At 41.5% G+C, this 16,711-nt stretch overlaps 1 protein-coding gene across 1 annotated transcript in view; it reads left to right on the forward strand.

The window, feature by feature from the left end:
• Positions 1-16,711, forward strand: part of LAMA1 (laminin subunit alpha 1) — a 157,436-nt gene that overhangs the window by 14,616 nt on the left and 126,109 nt on the right. Inside the window, exons 2-3 of the mRNA XM_004742732.3 lie at positions 15,795-15,965; positions 16,162-16,274. Of these exons, the coding sequence (XP_004742789.1) occupies positions 15,795-15,965; positions 16,162-16,274 (284 nt within the window). The remainder of the gene's footprint in view (positions 1-15,794; positions 15,966-16,161; positions 16,275-16,711) is intronic.

The following is a 16,711-nucleotide window of genomic DNA, read 5'->3' on the forward strand; positions in this document are numbered from 1 at the left end:
TTCTGTCTTTTGAATAGTGAGTTATAAGAGTTCTTCATATTTTCTTGATATAAGTCTTTTATCAGAAATGTGATTTGGAAGTATTTTCTCTCAGTTTATGGCTTATCTTTAGATTTTCTTTTTTTTTTTTTTTTAAGATTTTATTTTTAAGGGATGCCTGGGTGGCTCAGTGGGTTAAAGCCTCTGCTTTCTGCTCAGGTCATGATCTCAGGGTCCTGGGATAGAGCCCCGCATCTGGCTCTCTGCTCAGCAGGGAGCCTGCTTCCCCCCTCTCTGCCTACTTGTGATCTCTCTGTCAAATAAATAAAGAAAATCTTAAAAAAAAAAAAAAGATTTTACTTCTAAGTAATGTGGGGCTCAAACATACAAACTTAGGTGCTCTACTGACTAAACCAGCCAGGCACCCTAAATTTTTCTTAACAGTGTTTCATGGCACCAAAGTTTTTTTTTTTTTTCCAAGTCCATTTTATCAATTTGTTTTTCTTCTTATGGATTGTTCTTTTGGTGTCATAGTTAAGAATTTTTGTCCAATCTAAGGTCACAAAGGTTTTCTCCTCTATCCTCTATTTTCTTCTATAAGTTTTCAAGTTTAGCTCTTCCATTTAGTTCTGTGATCCATTTTGAGTTAACTTTTATGCTTGGTGAGGAGGCAAGATCTAAATTCAGTTTTTGCATGTGGATATCCAATAGTCCCAAACATTTGTTGGAAAGACAAAAGCCCCTTGGCATTTTGCCAAAAATCACTTTGCCGTAAATGTATATTTCTGGATTCTATTTTCTTCCATTGATTCATGTGTATTTTCTCATGCAAATACCATGCTGTCAGGAATCCTTAGGTTTTAGAGTAAGTTTTAAAATTTGTAGTTTAAGACATTCAATTTTGGTTACTTTTCTCTAAATTGCTTTGACAGTTTCAGGCCCCTTGTATTTCCATTAAGTATCAGCTTGTCAATTTCTACAAAAGATGCTAACTGAGCTTTTGATAGGACGGAGACTAAATCTGTAAACAGTGTGGGGAGAATTGCTGTCTAATAGCACTTTTCCTTCCTTCCAAAGGAAAAATATATCACTTTATTCATTTAGGTCTTTTTTCATTTCTCTCAGAGGTGTTTTGTAGTTTTCAATGTGTTGGTCTTAATTTTTTTGCTGAATTCTTAAGTGTTTTCCTCTTTTCCAATTAAAAACACACACGTGCGCATACACACACACACACACACACACACACACACACACTCCCAGGGACCTATGGAGAGCTGGCCATGCCCTTCTTTGATGCTCATGTTTCCAGGACATTGCTGTTAATGTGTTTGGCTGGTCCAGCTGTCTGTAGCTTGCCCTCTGGGACTGCAACCTTAGGCCGGGAGGGCCTTAAACGATACCCATTCATTTATTCATTTATTCGTTTTCTACTGAATTTACAACTTTTACAACAAGATCACTGTGCTTCCACTTTTCCATTCCAAGGGGAGCCTGCGGTCAGACCCCATCCCTGAAGCTTCTGATGGCCATGCTTGCCCTGCTTTGAGAAACTGCCTAGACGGCGAGGAGCTGGGTGAGGGTGAGGCAGGTCACCCCCTGGTCTTACCTGAAACCCTGGCAGCTTTGTATAGGGAATAGTAAAGAACATCGTCTCATTTTTCATTGGTCTTTGGCTGATTTCAGAGTCCTGAAATGGTTATTCTTAAAACAGCTGTTTTGTCCAATTCCATATTTTTTTTTTCCCCAGGGGAGGGTTTCTCAACCTCTTTTCCATGCTGGAGCCAGAAGTCTCTCTAAGATAACTTTAACGTATATGGGTACCTTGACCACCATGAATTTCTCTGGTGAGAGTCCTATTATCATGCCATTAACAGCCCACTGACTTCCCTAATAACAGATTTCTGATACTCACCCTGCTAATTAGCAAAGTGCCCGTGTTGACAGAGACAGAGAACAGACAGTATGGGGGGCATCTCTGGAATGTGGCCAGTGATCCTGACTGGAGTACCAGCTGATTGCCCCTGGGAGGTATCTCACCAGTTTTAACACTAGTGGCATCTCGGTAGTTTTACCTGAGACACACACGCGTGCACACACACAACTATCACACTTTATACTGAAGTATCTTAAAGTAAATTTCCGATATTATGCTAGTTACCACTCATGCTTAAGTAGACGTTCATCGTGACTCAGACCTCAGTGGACATCCTCAGTCTGACTTGTCAGCACAAGCAAGTAAAAGGGAACTCTGTGGGAAATTCAGTCCCCACGAGGAAATGAACACCGCATTTAAAGAATTGCTGTGTTGGCAGCCTGGGATCGTGGCCCCAGAAGTTGGAAGAAGGGCTGACATTCTCCTGGGAACAAATGAGGCCCCTACACTTGCCAACTTCTTCGGGGCAAGAGCCAGAGGAGCCGGGGAAACACAGAGGGAGGTCTGTGCTGAGGTGCGGGAAGGGGAAGGAGAAAACCCTCTGGAGGAACCTGCAACTTGAACTCAAACCAAAAAACTTAGAATGGGCGATGTGCGCACACTGGTGTGGAGAGTGTAGTAAAGATGGACCGTTGGGCTTTTACTGGTTTGTTCTAAACAAAATGGGCTATGGAGGATTTATGTCAGTGTGATTTATTTGAGAGAAATCTGTTAATGTGGTTCTGCCTGGGTTCTGATTTCTTCATTACTAACATGTGGAAATCAAATAAACTTGCCTTGCCTAGATTATCATAATAGCATATAAATATAGAGAAGAACTTAAAAAATAAAAGGATAATAATATTAAAAATCTTCTTTTAATAAGACAAAAAAGAAAGAGCCTCAGGGGTACTGCTGTGGTAATGAACTCTGTCTCCTTGGCCTTCCCCACTTTTTTCCAGCTGTTTTCTTTACCAGACTGGAGAGCTGGCCCCACCTTCTGTGAAGGCCCAGCTTTTGCCTTCAGAGGCATTTTGCAAAGTTTTCCTTCTCCTTCTATCACCTAGACCCTCTCCTGGAAGCTCAAAGGCAAGATTCCGAGGCAGCCAAGGAAGCGCCGTCACGCGGCCCTCTCCAATCCATCTCTCCCCAACTTGTGCAAACCCTTCCTCACAGGCCTCTCTGAAAAGATACCTGGTTAGAATATTAACAGCCTGTGGCACTCAGGCTTAAAGTGTGACTCTTCATCAGAATTAGCTTGCCCTAAATAAATAGGCTTCTTTTAAATTTTAACATTATGTTGTAAGCATTTCACCGTGTCTTCAACAACATCATTTTCACTGTGACTAAGCTACAGGCCAGCGGCAGCATCATTCGGATGGAATAGAGCAGAGGAATCAAACCACCAGGTTGGTTTAACAGATTTCCCTGGTTAATGCTCGGTTGGCCTTGTTGCCCTATTATGTCTTTAATCTTGGAACTCTTGAAGATTTCCCTCCTCTCTACGGTAAGCCAAAAAAAGCCTCTGTTTCACTGAAGTACCCCATTCCCTCTGGAAATAGTTGCCCAGGGTCCCTAAGACTAGCATGGAGGATGGGGAGTTTGGAGTTCTGGTTAAACAGTGACAGAAAAGTACAGGGGGAGGTGTGATCTTACTAATCAGTCTGCTGATCTTTCTGCCAAGGCTTGGCTGAATTAGCCAGCCTCAGGGCATTCGAGCTAGAAACAACCCAAGAGTTCATTTAATCTTTCGAATCCAAAATGGCAGCTCCTGGGAGATGCTGTGCCGTGAAGCAGCCCAGCCCCGCCTCAGATCTGCAGTCAGAATCTGTGTTTTTAACAAGATGGCCAGGCGATCTGTGCCTGGCAAAGTTGAAACGCTACCGTGATTCTCAACAGTTGAGTGCAGAATGGCTTTCGAATATCTTAGCATAGCTAAATTATAATGATCAAATTTGTGGATGCTAATGGTCAGCTTCTGTCTTTAATAGCATGACATTACTAATTCAGCCTTGGATCAGGATAGCTTTTTTCATAGTACTGTTTTCATATTATGTCTACCTACCCCAAGGGACCCTAATATCTTTTCTACCTTCCCCAAGGTTAGGCTCTGTTTGCTGATGGATTTGGGGGGAAATGTGGAGGGTCCTGCATTTGTCCCTCTTATACGTCTGCTTGTTTTATTTCAGCCATTATGGGATTCCGCTAATTCCATGAGCCCATGTATTCATGTCCCATACATGTGATGCCTTTTTAATATCATATCTAAATTAGGTTTAATAGTATTGAACAAGGAAGCACTGAGTACACAAAGTAGAAAAGCCAAGTGTTCTGCCTTCAGTTCAATATACTTTAGGTGGCTTCTCTTGTTTTCAAGATTACTGTTTGGGAAAGTACACTTCTTCACCCTTTTCCCCAAGAGGATACACCGGGGCCATCTTGGGCTTTCCGTAGGAAATCGATTGCTGCGGCGGAAGTCTAGGACAACCAGCAAAGAGGGACCCAGTTCCTGTGACAGAGGGAGAACTGAGGGTCTGTAATAGGATAGAAGCCAAAAGAAAGTAGGATTTAAGGAAAAGAGAAAGGTCAGTTTTGATAGAAGCTCTTGCAAGGTCAAGTAAACTGAACATGAATTGCAGGTTGGATTGGACAACATGGGAGTCGATGCCCTTGAAAAGGGTATTTTGAGCAAGTTAAAGGAAAGGCTGAAATTGAGTGAAGAAAAGCGGATGTGAGACAAGGAACGGGAAAGACAGGGAAGGAAATTCTCATATACAGACTCGGCATCGTAACAGCTTTTTGGAAAAAAAAAAATAGAGGAACGATTGCATTAAATGTATACATCCATTGAAAGAGGTAGTCTGAATTCAGAAACAAACAATGGTACGGAAACTGAGAAAACACAGTGTTATCAATCCCAGTGAGAATGTCACTGAGATCATTTAAGTCTGTGTCCTGATTGGAGTGTTTATTCTCGTGGTTAAATGTATTTGTCTACGGCTGGTCTTCAAGGTGGGCGATACCGCCAATGATTTCTTTGTTTGGAAGATGTTCATGTAGGAATGTGTGGAAGTAAGAGGAGCTGTGATCTGGGGGGTCTGGCCACTTTGGGGTTATCGTACTGGTGTTCAGTTACAGGTGGTGACTTGAATGCCGAATGATGTGATCAGAGGGACGTGGACACTAGGGAAGACAGTCCTGGACTGAAGCTACTACTGGGTACACGAAGACCTAATGCAAAATGAAAATAGCGGGCCCTCTGTTTAAATTATGGAAAACTTTGAGGATGGTTTCAACAAAGCATTAAACCAAGGGTGAGGCCACTGGTTTGTACCCTTGACACGGCCGTGGGCACATTCCTCAACAGGAATGCCGAAGTTTTAAAGCAGAAGCAAGGAAAATCTATATAATAAAGCACAGGCAGAAGAAAGAGGAAAATATAACTAAGACCTTGAAGGGTTTGCAGAAATTTTGATGGTTTTTGGAAGTGTTTGGCCGGTTAGAGAAATGTTGAATTAATGGATGTTTTCAGGTATTTAAACAAATGATATAAACATTGTACACATTATACATAACACAAGCAAAATATAATACGACTGCAGTTTATTTCAGCAGGCTGTCAGTATTCCACTTAAAACCCATATTTGCTTTTTTACTTTCCTTCAAGTTTGTTCACTCCTGGAAGGATCCAGAAGGAGAGCGGAGGAGTAGTGCCTTTCCAGGGCAGTGGGAATGATAGGAAATTTTCAAAATACGTGTGTGTGCCTTGAGGAGCTTTGGTATTTTGTCTAAATGCAATAATGCTTTCCACAGATAGGGTGTTTAAATTGTCGCCCTTGGCAACAAAAAAGAAAAATACTTCCTGATGAATGAATCATAGTTTTTGTCTCCGCAACTAAACTTTTGTGCTGAATCAAAACCCACGGTGTCACGGAATGTAAGCCTTAAACGAGCCTTGTGGGAGGAGTAGGCAGAGCCTGACAAGGTGCTGTTTTCTGCTGACAATATTTGTGGCTAGCTGGTTCATTCCCCTTATTCATCTTACAGTGAAAACCTCTGTCTTTGTCAAGGGCACCTTAAGTCCATTGCTATGGAAATGGAACTCAGCAAAACGCTGTGAAGGTCTTTGGCTCACAACCCCCTTGGTTTTTATGAGATTAAACTTCTCTTCATCTTCCCACGTGAGACCAAAAAAAAAAGTCAGCTCTGTTAAATGTCAAACTCCTGGGAGTTTGGATTTGACTTTTCCTTCACTGATTACCTATGATCTTTCTTTCTTTCTCTCTCCTTCTCCCCACTCTTTCCCCTCGCTGCCCGCCCCCCCCGCCATGCTGGAAAGGCCTTTGAATCTCTAGATTATCTTACAGCATTTCTTTTACTAACACCCATCAATGATTAAATTGGTTTAGTCCAAAAACCCAAGTATTTGCTTTTTTTTTTTTTTTTAAGATTTTATTTATTTATTTGAAAGAGATCACAAGTCAGCAGAGACACAGGCAGAGGGAGAGGAAGGGAAGCAGGCTCCCTGCTGAGCAGAAAGCCCCATGTGGGGCTCGATCCCAGGACCCTGGGATCATGACCTGAGCCAAAGGCAGAGACCTTAACCCACTGAGCTACTCAGGTCCTCCCCCCCCCCCTGCCCAAGTATTTGCTTTTGAGGTAGAAGGAGTGGTGGGCTGGAGCCTTTCTCTCCCTGGTGCCCGGCTTCCGTCTTGAGCTGAAAGGACCCCAAGTTGTCTTCATTTAAAAGCGTTCCCTAGTGTTAGATGTTTGAGAAATAAAATAACTCACTGGTTACTTGTGAAAAATTCTCATTGGAAACACAAGTCCTGTTTAACACTAAGCAAGTTTTTTGCATATTTTGCATATTTCAACGTGAGCCTTGATCGTGTATTATTTGAACATTCTGAGGATGATGGTATTTGATATATAAAACATGTTCACTCCGAGTGATTAAAATGATTTTTAGTTTGTAACAAATGACTTGAGATAGAGTCAGTTTAAATGGTGCATTCCTGTAAGGATCCGCGTTTGCAGGTTTCTCCCTGGAAGGGCACAGTAGTACCTTCCCGTTGCTGCAAAGAGCCGCTGTCTGTTGTTGGTCAGTCAGAAGTAAAAGTGGGAAAATAGTTTCCTTTATGCTTATTTTTCATGTATACCTAATTCATAATATATAGGTATATTGGTGGTGTTTTCTAAAAAAAAAAAAAAATTTGAGGTAAGATGCATTTTGCCACAACTTGTAAGCAGCCTCCTGAACAGATTTTTGGATTAGGGACGTGCCACTGTAACTGCTTCCAACTTAACCCCTCCTCAGTCTTTCCTCGTGTCTTTCACCTACGCCCACAGTCCCCCACATTTATGATCGTGTCCTTAAAGGTCAGCCTCGATGTGAGTGAGCTCCGGAGATCAGCTCCGCATGTAAGAAATCACAGGATAACTCTCTGAGGGTGATTTTCTTCCCTTGGAGGGAGGAGATAAAGATGTCACGGAAGTTTCCTTTAGGCTCCTCAAGGCATCCCACCTTTTGGCCCAAGCAACCTGGGTGACATTAAGGGCTCCTTTTCACTCAGTGCCTCTGAGCTGCACCGCTGCCCCTGTCCCCACCAGCCAGATCACTTGAGACTTCACCTAAGCAGGACATGAACTCTTGACCTGGCCGTGGCCCCTCTCACACCCCTTCAAGACCCACCTGGATCAAGAGGTCAAGGGCCTGCTGGCTGCCTTTGTCCAGGGATGAACTAGATTCCCAGAAGCAGAGGTGGGGAGAAGGGAGACCAACAGTTCTCTTCTCTATGCTGTCAGCTCCTGAGTCTCAAATCTTTAGTCTGAACAATTTCTATTCTTGGGTTCTCGACCTTTGGTAACCAAGGGGCCCCTTTGACAAAGCTCACAGACCCATTCTTGGTATGTTTTTAAGTGAATAAAAATTATGCTAAAAAGAAAACTGAATATATTAAAATGTCGTGCTGCCCTTGCATGGTCAACTCTTCATTTTTGGTGTGACTGTTCAAATGTCACCTCCCCCAAGATGTCTTCCCTTGTCACCTTATAGGATAATGAGAGAAGATTGCGATTTACAAACGGGCACCTAAATTACAGGGATTTATAAGCACACCGCGTTGCAAAGGCAACGTCAGAAAGAACAATCAGAAAAGAAGAGAGGGAAGAGGCAGGGCAAGAGGGAAGGGGGTCAGGTGTGACCAAAGTGAACAGTCCTGGTCAGCCTTCCACTCAGTGAGTCCCTGCGCTGGAGGGTCTGGGTTTCCTCCAGGCCTCCCTACTGAAGCACATCACTCTGGGCTGAGGGTGTCTCTTCTACTGAAAGGAAGATACTTTCTAGACTCTTAAATGGCCTTTAAATGCAAATGTGGTTCTTCATCTAAAATTTAATCAGAGAAACAGAGACTCAAATACATGAAATATAACCATGTAAATCTAATTATATTTGAGGAAATTGATATTAGTGGCATCCACTTATAATATGAAAATAATAATAATAACAACTAATTACTGAGGTCTTAATACATTATATTGAGGCTTTTACGCATAATTTAATGCTCACAAAAGTGCTTAGGCACTGTTCTTCTCGTGGTGTAAGTGAGACTGAGAAGTAAAGCCACTCAGCCTTGGCCACACAGCTGACAACTGGTAGACTTGTAATTCACGTCTACGGCTGTATGACTCATGTTCTTAGTCCTCACCCAGCCCCGACTTTTCATAAGCACTGGTGACTGTAGTAGACTTGACATTTTAATAGAATTCATAGAAAACACTTGATTAGAATGTTTATTTTCATTTTAAACCTGGTCATGTACACAGTTGCCATTAAATATGCTCTATAGTTTTTAAAGACTTATTTATTTATTTTTAGAGAGAGGGAGAGAGCATGCAGTGTTGGGGGAGGGGCACAGGGAGAGGTAGAGAATCCTCAAGCAGATTTCCTGCTGAACGTGAAGCCCCACACAGGGCTCGATCCCAGGACTCTGAGATAAAATGACCTGAGCTGAAATGAAGAGTTGGGGGTTTAACCAACTGAGCCAACTAGACGTCCCATCCTTATTTATTTATTTATAGAGCAAGAGAGCAGGGGGAGGGGCAGAGAGAATCTTAAACAGGCTCCATGCCCAGCTCCGAGCCTGAAATGAGGTTCAATCCCATGACCCCAAGACCATGAATGACCTAAGCCCAAATCAAGAGTCAGATGCTTAACTGCCCATTAACTATGCTATATTAAGTAGAACTTACTGTTTTGGAAGAATTCCACATGATGTAGATTTATCCACTGGGGGATGGGCAAGAGTCAAGGAAGTGCTATTGCTATAGGCATAGATGAGAAGCAAAGCCAGCCTTGAGGGTTCTCTGGCTTGTGATGAATGTTGTGTGCGACATCCTTTGTTTCTCTCCTACTCCTCTGGAGAACCAGAAGCTCTGAGGAGTGACTCCCAAAGAAACAAAAGAAAGAAGGAAAGAGGAAAGAAGAGAAAGAGGAAGGCAGGCAGGTGGGTTGGCAGGAGGGAGAGAAGGAGAGAAGTTAGGGAGGAAGAAATAGAGAATGAGGGAGGGAAGGAAGAAGTCACTTTATATTTCTATTTGGTTCTCTCATCCAGAAAGATAAAAGAGTTAGCAAATTACTTTTCTTTGCCTTTTTGTTCATTGAATGGTTATGAGTTTTTCTTACTTCATTTTCCAGATATTGGGAGAGAGAATGGTAAACAAATTTACCTGATAGTCTATTAAGGTAAAATTTCAGAATCACAGTAATTTAGAAAAAAAAAAAAGGGCTCTTAAAAATACTTCCTTAATAGTTGAAGAAGTAGAGGCTCTGAGAGGTTGATTTGACTGAAGACACATAGTCAGTGTGGAACCAGGAGAAGAGTCTAGATTTAGGTGCTTGGTTCTGTACACTCGGTAGTAATCCAGGAGCCATGGGACATTCCTTCATTCGTTTACCTGTTCTTCCATTCAGGCTTTATTGGGCATCCACATGAGCCAGATGCTAACTTCGGGCAAGGAAGATATGGCTCTGCCCCCGAAGTAGTTCACAGACTGATCAGAGTTGTCTTTAGTTTTCAGAGAAGGATACTGAGGGGAGAACCGTGGGAGGGGGCAGGGAGCTGGCATAAATGGGAAGAGCAGATGGGCATGCTGAGGAAGGGCAGGACGAAAGAAGAACATTTATATTAGCCTGGGATTCAGGAAAGACCAGGGCTTCGCTGGAAGGGTGAGTAGGGCATGAAAGATTACATGAAATGTGCAAAGGCAAGGAAATTGAAACTGATCTGAAGACCAACAAGCCCGGCCCTGGAAGGATTTTTAAACCCGCCTTTGCCTGAGTACACACGGTCCTGTCTGCCTGGGTTGTCCCTAATTTACGTGTCTTTTTCCAGATTCTCTCCCTGAGTATATTTTAAAATATTGTTGCATTTTAAATATTATGCTTACTAGAATCTGCGAGTAGATGCTTCTCTTTCGCTTTGGACTGTGGGAGCTCTAGGGTTAGGAACAGCGCAGCTCATTCATCCTGGCATCTCAGGGAGGGGCGTGGCACAGTGCTCTGCACGGAAGAGATTCTCACTAAAAGTTTATTGAACTTAAATATTCTCATCTGCTTTTTCGGACTCATGTGGCTACGTTACTGAGTAGGAATTCATGTTATCTTCCTAAAATTCAAGTCATTAGAATACTTTAATGCTACTAACTTAGAATATTACGTTATTAGAATACCTTGATGTTGTTCTCCTGGAATAGTGTCAGATGCTTCCAGGGTTTTTCCAGGGTTTTTGTAGTTGTTAGAGGTATTATTTTTCTTGTTCACCCAGAGGACTACCATGCTTCTAAGAGAGTGCTGGCAAACAGGGTAGTTTATTTCGGATAATAGCCTTCTCTGATGCCTGTACAGATGTTTAGTTGGGTCAACAGGGTTAAGCGAGTGAGAAGTGGGTAAATGGAGAACAAAATGGATTTGAATGCTTTTTTAAAAAAAATCACAGACTTCTTCATTCAGAAATTTACATTCCAATTTTTCTAAATTTCTCCATGATTGAATGAGTGGCTTTGATTGTTTTTTGAAATAAAACCTCCCAACAGCAGAAGCCACTTTGGTTATTCAGCCCTATAAATCAGTCATCATTTTTTTTTTTTAAAGATTTTACTTATTTATTTGACAGACAGAGATCACAAGTAAGCAGAGAGTCAGGCAGAGAGAGAGGAGGAAGCAGGCTCCCCTTTGAGCAAGAGAGCCTGATGCGGGGATCAGGCAAGACCCTGGGAACATGACCTGAGCCGAAGGCAGAGGCTTTAACCCACTGAGCCATCCAGGCACCCCTCAAACGGTCCTCATTTTTAATTCTATTCTGGGGAGTAAAGTGATCTGCAAATATAGCCATAGATCCCTTAGCTAAGAATTGCAAATCATTTTCTTTTCAGAATATCACATTGATTCTGAGTATGGGTTAGTATGTCATTACATACTAACACTTTATAGAACTCAAAAATGTTCCCCCCCCCAACAGAAACAAAAACAAAAACAAAAACAACCCTTCATTAACAAACCTCATGCTTCTCTTACACACAAATGCATCGAGGCCCTCAACCAGTGCTTCTAAATCATTTGAGAAATATTGATGAAAAAGTTGTTACAGTTGGCTTTAGGGCTACTCTACATTTTAGATACTCCAGTTTTAAGTTTAAAGGCAAAAAAATATTTTCACCTGAAGGGAAAAAGCATGTAGAAATCTCTAGAAATGAATTCTTGAACAATCCAGACGTCTCTCAGATGAAAACTTTGGTAATTATGTATAGTAACATTGTTGGCTACCAGCTCTATGGTAGTAGTTGTTTTTTTTTAACCTCATATTAATAAGGGAATTTCCCGTAGATTTACATGGTCTTGAAATGCATTTAGGAAGGCCAAATGTTCTCAGGCTGTGAAGAAAGGGGATTTAAAAAAAAAAAAAAAAACTGCTGGTGAATGAGAAGGAATTTATTTCATGCTCAGTGGAGTTTGGCCTCATGAAGTTTCTAGCTACTGGCTAAATACGAGCCTAGAGAAATGATTCCACTGTGGGTCCTGAGTGAGGGAAAAACACAGATTCGTGTAACAGTGGGCACTAACGACAGTAAATAATATCTCTCAACCAAAAAATGTATAGTCTGATTTACTAAGCGCACGGCCAGGCGGTGGGAAAACTGTGCCACACATGTATCCCTCCTTTGCCTTTGATTTTTATGGATAAAATCAAACGTTTGTTCTTGCTGGGTTCTTGATCCCAATGCCCTTTCCTACCCTTTGATTTCCTATCCCTCCTCTAACTTGAAGCTCCAATAGTTTCCCTTTATTGAAATATTTCCGTGGTCTTTAAAATGATTCAGCAAACTGAAGGGCTTTAAAAAAAAAAGCACACCATGCTTTTTCTGGTGTGCGTTTCTACCTTTCTTTTATCTTCTAGCAGATACGGTCCATATGCAACAGGGAACTGTGATTATTCTGTAACGGTGAAGTGAAAATAAATGTATTATGTAAGGAAGAATGTTTAGTGAATCTTTTTTTTTTTTTTTTTCCCCAAATACTGGCTTATCTGAGAAGAAAGATTCAGTTTTAGTGAAAGACAGCCAGGTTATTTTTATGACATTAGCTATTTAAAGGTTTTTCTACTCAACCATGTTAATGAAGGAATTTATTTTTCTTTTTATTAGAAATCTATTTGGGATAGCAGCAAGGTAAAGACATGTAGAAGTTCTTTAAAGCCTACTTAGTACAAACACCTACCTAGTGCTGATTACTATGATTAAGATATTGTTTGACCAAATTATGTTACGTTTATGTTCATGAGTGTTGAGCTTCTTTTTCTCAGTGACTCAGGGCAGAGACTTCTGAGAACAGAAAGCAGGCGCCCTCATTACTCCGGGTTGCCCCCAGTAGCTCAAGGCCATTGAGGTTCTCCTGAGTGGGCGGGACCTTTGGGCAGGAAATGGGGAGTTCCCTTGATGGGGAGCACCTGCAGGAGGAGAGTAAAGCGGTGGGAACACTTGTTAGCTTACCATGTAAAGTATTTGTTGAAAGAGAAATGCATTGCTAAATCAAGTCCCATGACCTTGGTTTCCTCTTCTTGCTTGACTAATCTGTGCAAAGGGAATGGACAGAGTTGTTTGTACTACAAATCTAATACATGTCCTATAGAGCCAGAAAAACATCTTTTTAATTATGGGGATAAAACACCAACATTCAAAACCATATTGTATTTTAAATAATTGGCTCATAAGATACCTTTGAACCAGCTTACTGGAATAGCGTGTTCCTAAAGGATGGAGAAAATTAGTATTTTACCTCAGTACCAAACAATAAATATCAGCTCCTCCTGCCATCTAAGTACCACTCCCAAGAATTACAGGTCACTTTAGAAACTAGGTCAGTATAGAAAAGATAAGTGTCTAACTACTGGTTGATAAAAATTATCCTTTAGGGAGCTGTATAATTATATATAATGATTCATCTGTTTCTTCATAAAGTCTTTTTAATTAAAGAATTCCCTTTAAAGGAATATGATAAAAATAACCAACTTTAAGTTCAAAGTGACAACTATATATTATATATTAAATATTGGATCTGGTGTAAGTGTGTGCAGTGTTTTACAGTTAGGAATAATGCTCTAGAACACAAATATTCACTAACAATTTTCTGTTGAGAGGCTAAGGGTCATTCTCCTCGGATAAGACACTATGAATGGGTAGTTCTCTTAAATGTGGAAAGCCCTTGGAAGACTACCTAAAATGTTGTTTTTTAAATTTGTATGTACTAAGGTTTTTTATAACTTAGTACATACTAAGTTTTTTGAAACTCTTATAAAAATTACAATTTTTATTTTGTAACTTCAATTATTAAAATACTTGTAATAGAACAGATAATTGAAAACATTAAGCAGTATCTAAAAAATAAAAATTGAAGACATGGGGGCACCTGGGTGGCTCAGTGAGTTAAAGCCTCTGCCTTCGGCTCAGGTCATAATCCCGGGGTCCTGGGATAGAGCCCCACATCGGGCTCTCTGCTCAGCGGGGAACCTACTTCCCCCTCTCTTCTCTGCCTCCTCTGTCTACTTGTGATCTCTGTAGGTCAAATAAATAAATAAAATCTTTTAAAAAGGAAGACATGAATTCCTTCTATATTACTAATCTTAGTCCATTGTGCTTTTTCAGATTTCATTGGAAAAGAAATACTGCAGAGATATATTGACTCTGTGTTCTTTATAAAGAAAAGATTATCTTCTGTGATCTTGGAAGATCAAATTCGAGTCAATTAAAGAATCCCCACTAAGCCAAGACACCCTCCTTCAATGCTCTGTCTCAGTCCACGATGTCCATTTAGGTAGAATTCCTATCCAGTGTCATGTACACCATCATTTCTAGATCTTTTTGGAATCTTTACAGCTATTATCTTCTTTTACCAAGATAAAGCCAAAGTTCTAAAGAACCTAAAGGAGTTATGCTTCTTATAGTCATCCAAAAATTGTTTTCTGAATAGTTTGGACCAGGTCACTCAAGACAAAAAGAATGTACAAAGGCAAAGATTAATAGTGAATTGAAGAGAAATTTTGAAACCCAAATTATTGTGTTCTAAAGTTTTATTCACTAGCAAAAACAGGCAGTAAAGACAAGAGGAAGAAAAAAAATCCTAGATAATTATAGGAAGGACCTTGAGAGTTCTAGCAGAAGCAACTGTAACAAAATGAGCCAAGAATAGATGCCCTTCTTTTAAGTGAAAGGTGTCAGAATTTCATTGGCAGATTCATGCATTGGATCATTTGAAATTTGCCTTAAAAACTATCTTCCCGGGCGCCTGGGTAGCTCGGTGGGTTAGGCCGCTGCCTTCGGCTCAGGTCATGATCTCAGGGTCCTGGGATCGAGTCCCACATCGGGCTCTCTGCTCAGCGGGGAGCCTGCTTCCTCCTCTCTCTCTGCCTGCCTCTCTGCCTACTTGTGATCTCTCTCTGTCAAATAAATAAATAAAATCTTAAAACAAACAAACAAAAAAACTATCTTCCCAACATTTTCTTTTTATTTTAAAATTTTTTCTTTACTTCTTTGAGAGAGAGGGAGAGAGAAAGCACGCACACAAGCAGGGGAGAGGGGCAGGGGAGAGCATGAGGGAGAAGCAGACTCCCAGCTGAGCAAGGAGCCTGATGTAGGTCTTGATTCCAGGACCCTGGGATCATGACCTAAGCCAAAGGCAGAAGGTTAACCCACTGAGCCATCCTGGCGCCCCCCTCCAACATTTTATTATGAAGATTTTCCATTAGAAAAGTGGAACGCATTGTATAGTAAACATCTCTCATCACACCAGGACCCTACAATGAACATTTCATTCTTCCCACACCACCTATGCATCCATCCATAGCCCATCTGTATCCATCAACCGGCTTATTTTTGGATGCATTTCAAAGTGAGTTTAGACATCAGTACAGTTTGCTCCTAAACTTTTAAGCATTAATGTCGATATTTACTTATAATTCTTTTTTGTTTTCAAGGTAAAATGCACATACTGTGAAATACTTAAATCTGCCCAAATTGTAGATTTGTGCCTTCTATGATTTTTTCATAACAGCATATGTCTGTGTAATCCAAACCTTCGTTGAGATACAGAATGTAACATTAACCCCCAAAAGTCCCCTCGTATTCCCTCACAGGCAATCCCCACCCCCTGAAACTCTCATTCTAAGTGTCTCCTCATGGATATGTTTTGCTTGTCCTAGAGTTTCATAGAAATGAAACCGCCCATATATGCTGCTCTGTGGAAGGCTCCCTTCGCTCAGTGCATAGACTTAAAAATCTTACTGGTTCACCTGCAAAGTGTGAGATTCTTTTGATTTCAAGTAGCTGAGCTGATCTTGTGGATCCTGACTTTCAGGGCTGTTTCCTGCCATTCTCAACCTTGCCAGCAATGCCCACATCAGCACCAATGCGACCTGTGGTGAGCAAGGGCCCGAGATGTCCTGCAAGCTTGTGGAGCATGTGCCAGGTCGTCCCGTGCGCAACGCCCAGTGCCAGATGTGTGATGCCAACAGTGTCAACCCCAAAGGCAAGTGTCGCTCCTATTCAGAAGGACCCTTGAGAATTGGTGCTTCTTAAAATGAGGACTGAAGGCTCCTATTATTAGGAGTCACGAACATTGTGTTCACCTTCCCCACTTTTCATTGCCACTAGCCTTGCAGTTGGGAAGTCAAAAACTTGAAACCAAGAGCTGAGAGGAACCCATGTTTGTTTTCTTTTCACAGAACGCCATCCAATATCCAACGCAATCGACGGGACCAATAACTGGTGGCAAAGTCCCAGTATTCAAAACGGGAGAGAATATCACTGGGTCACGATCACTCTGGACCTAAGACAGGTAGGTCTGGTGGAACCATTGAAGAATGTCTCCGGGTTGCTGAGTTGTACTCTTCTGACGACCTTCAGGAAATCTGGTTTGCTGCTGAACATGTTTCCTTTCTGGTCAGATTGTTTTTCCTTCAGGTGAATTCATGTGAGGTATAGAAGTAGTCTGTGGTATCGTTTCTTGTCACATTTTTCATTCCCAGGCATCTGTGGGGAGATGAGTGACATTGTTTGCCTGGAAGCTGGGTCAGTGGAGCATACGCTGCTCTTCAGGATTTTCTGTCAAGCTGTGTGTCACATGTCCTCAGACACCCCGGGGGTCGGGGGACCACACACGCTGTTCCTTTTGAGGTTACTATCTTGCTGTTATCACTGTACAAAGTTATTGCCGAAAGGCTGTATGTAGTAATAAGGCTAGGAAACAAAGGGATAACGTTAAGCCTGTTGGCC

The sequence above is a fragment of the Mustela putorius genome, unplaced genomic scaffold, assembly GCF_011764305.1.
Source record: "Mustela putorius furo isolate JIRA1106 unplaced genomic scaffold, ASM1176430v1.1 tig00003858_pilon_pilon_pilon, whole genome shotgun sequence".
Taxonomy (NCBI): domain Eukaryota; kingdom Metazoa; phylum Chordata; class Mammalia; order Carnivora; family Mustelidae; genus Mustela; species Mustela putorius.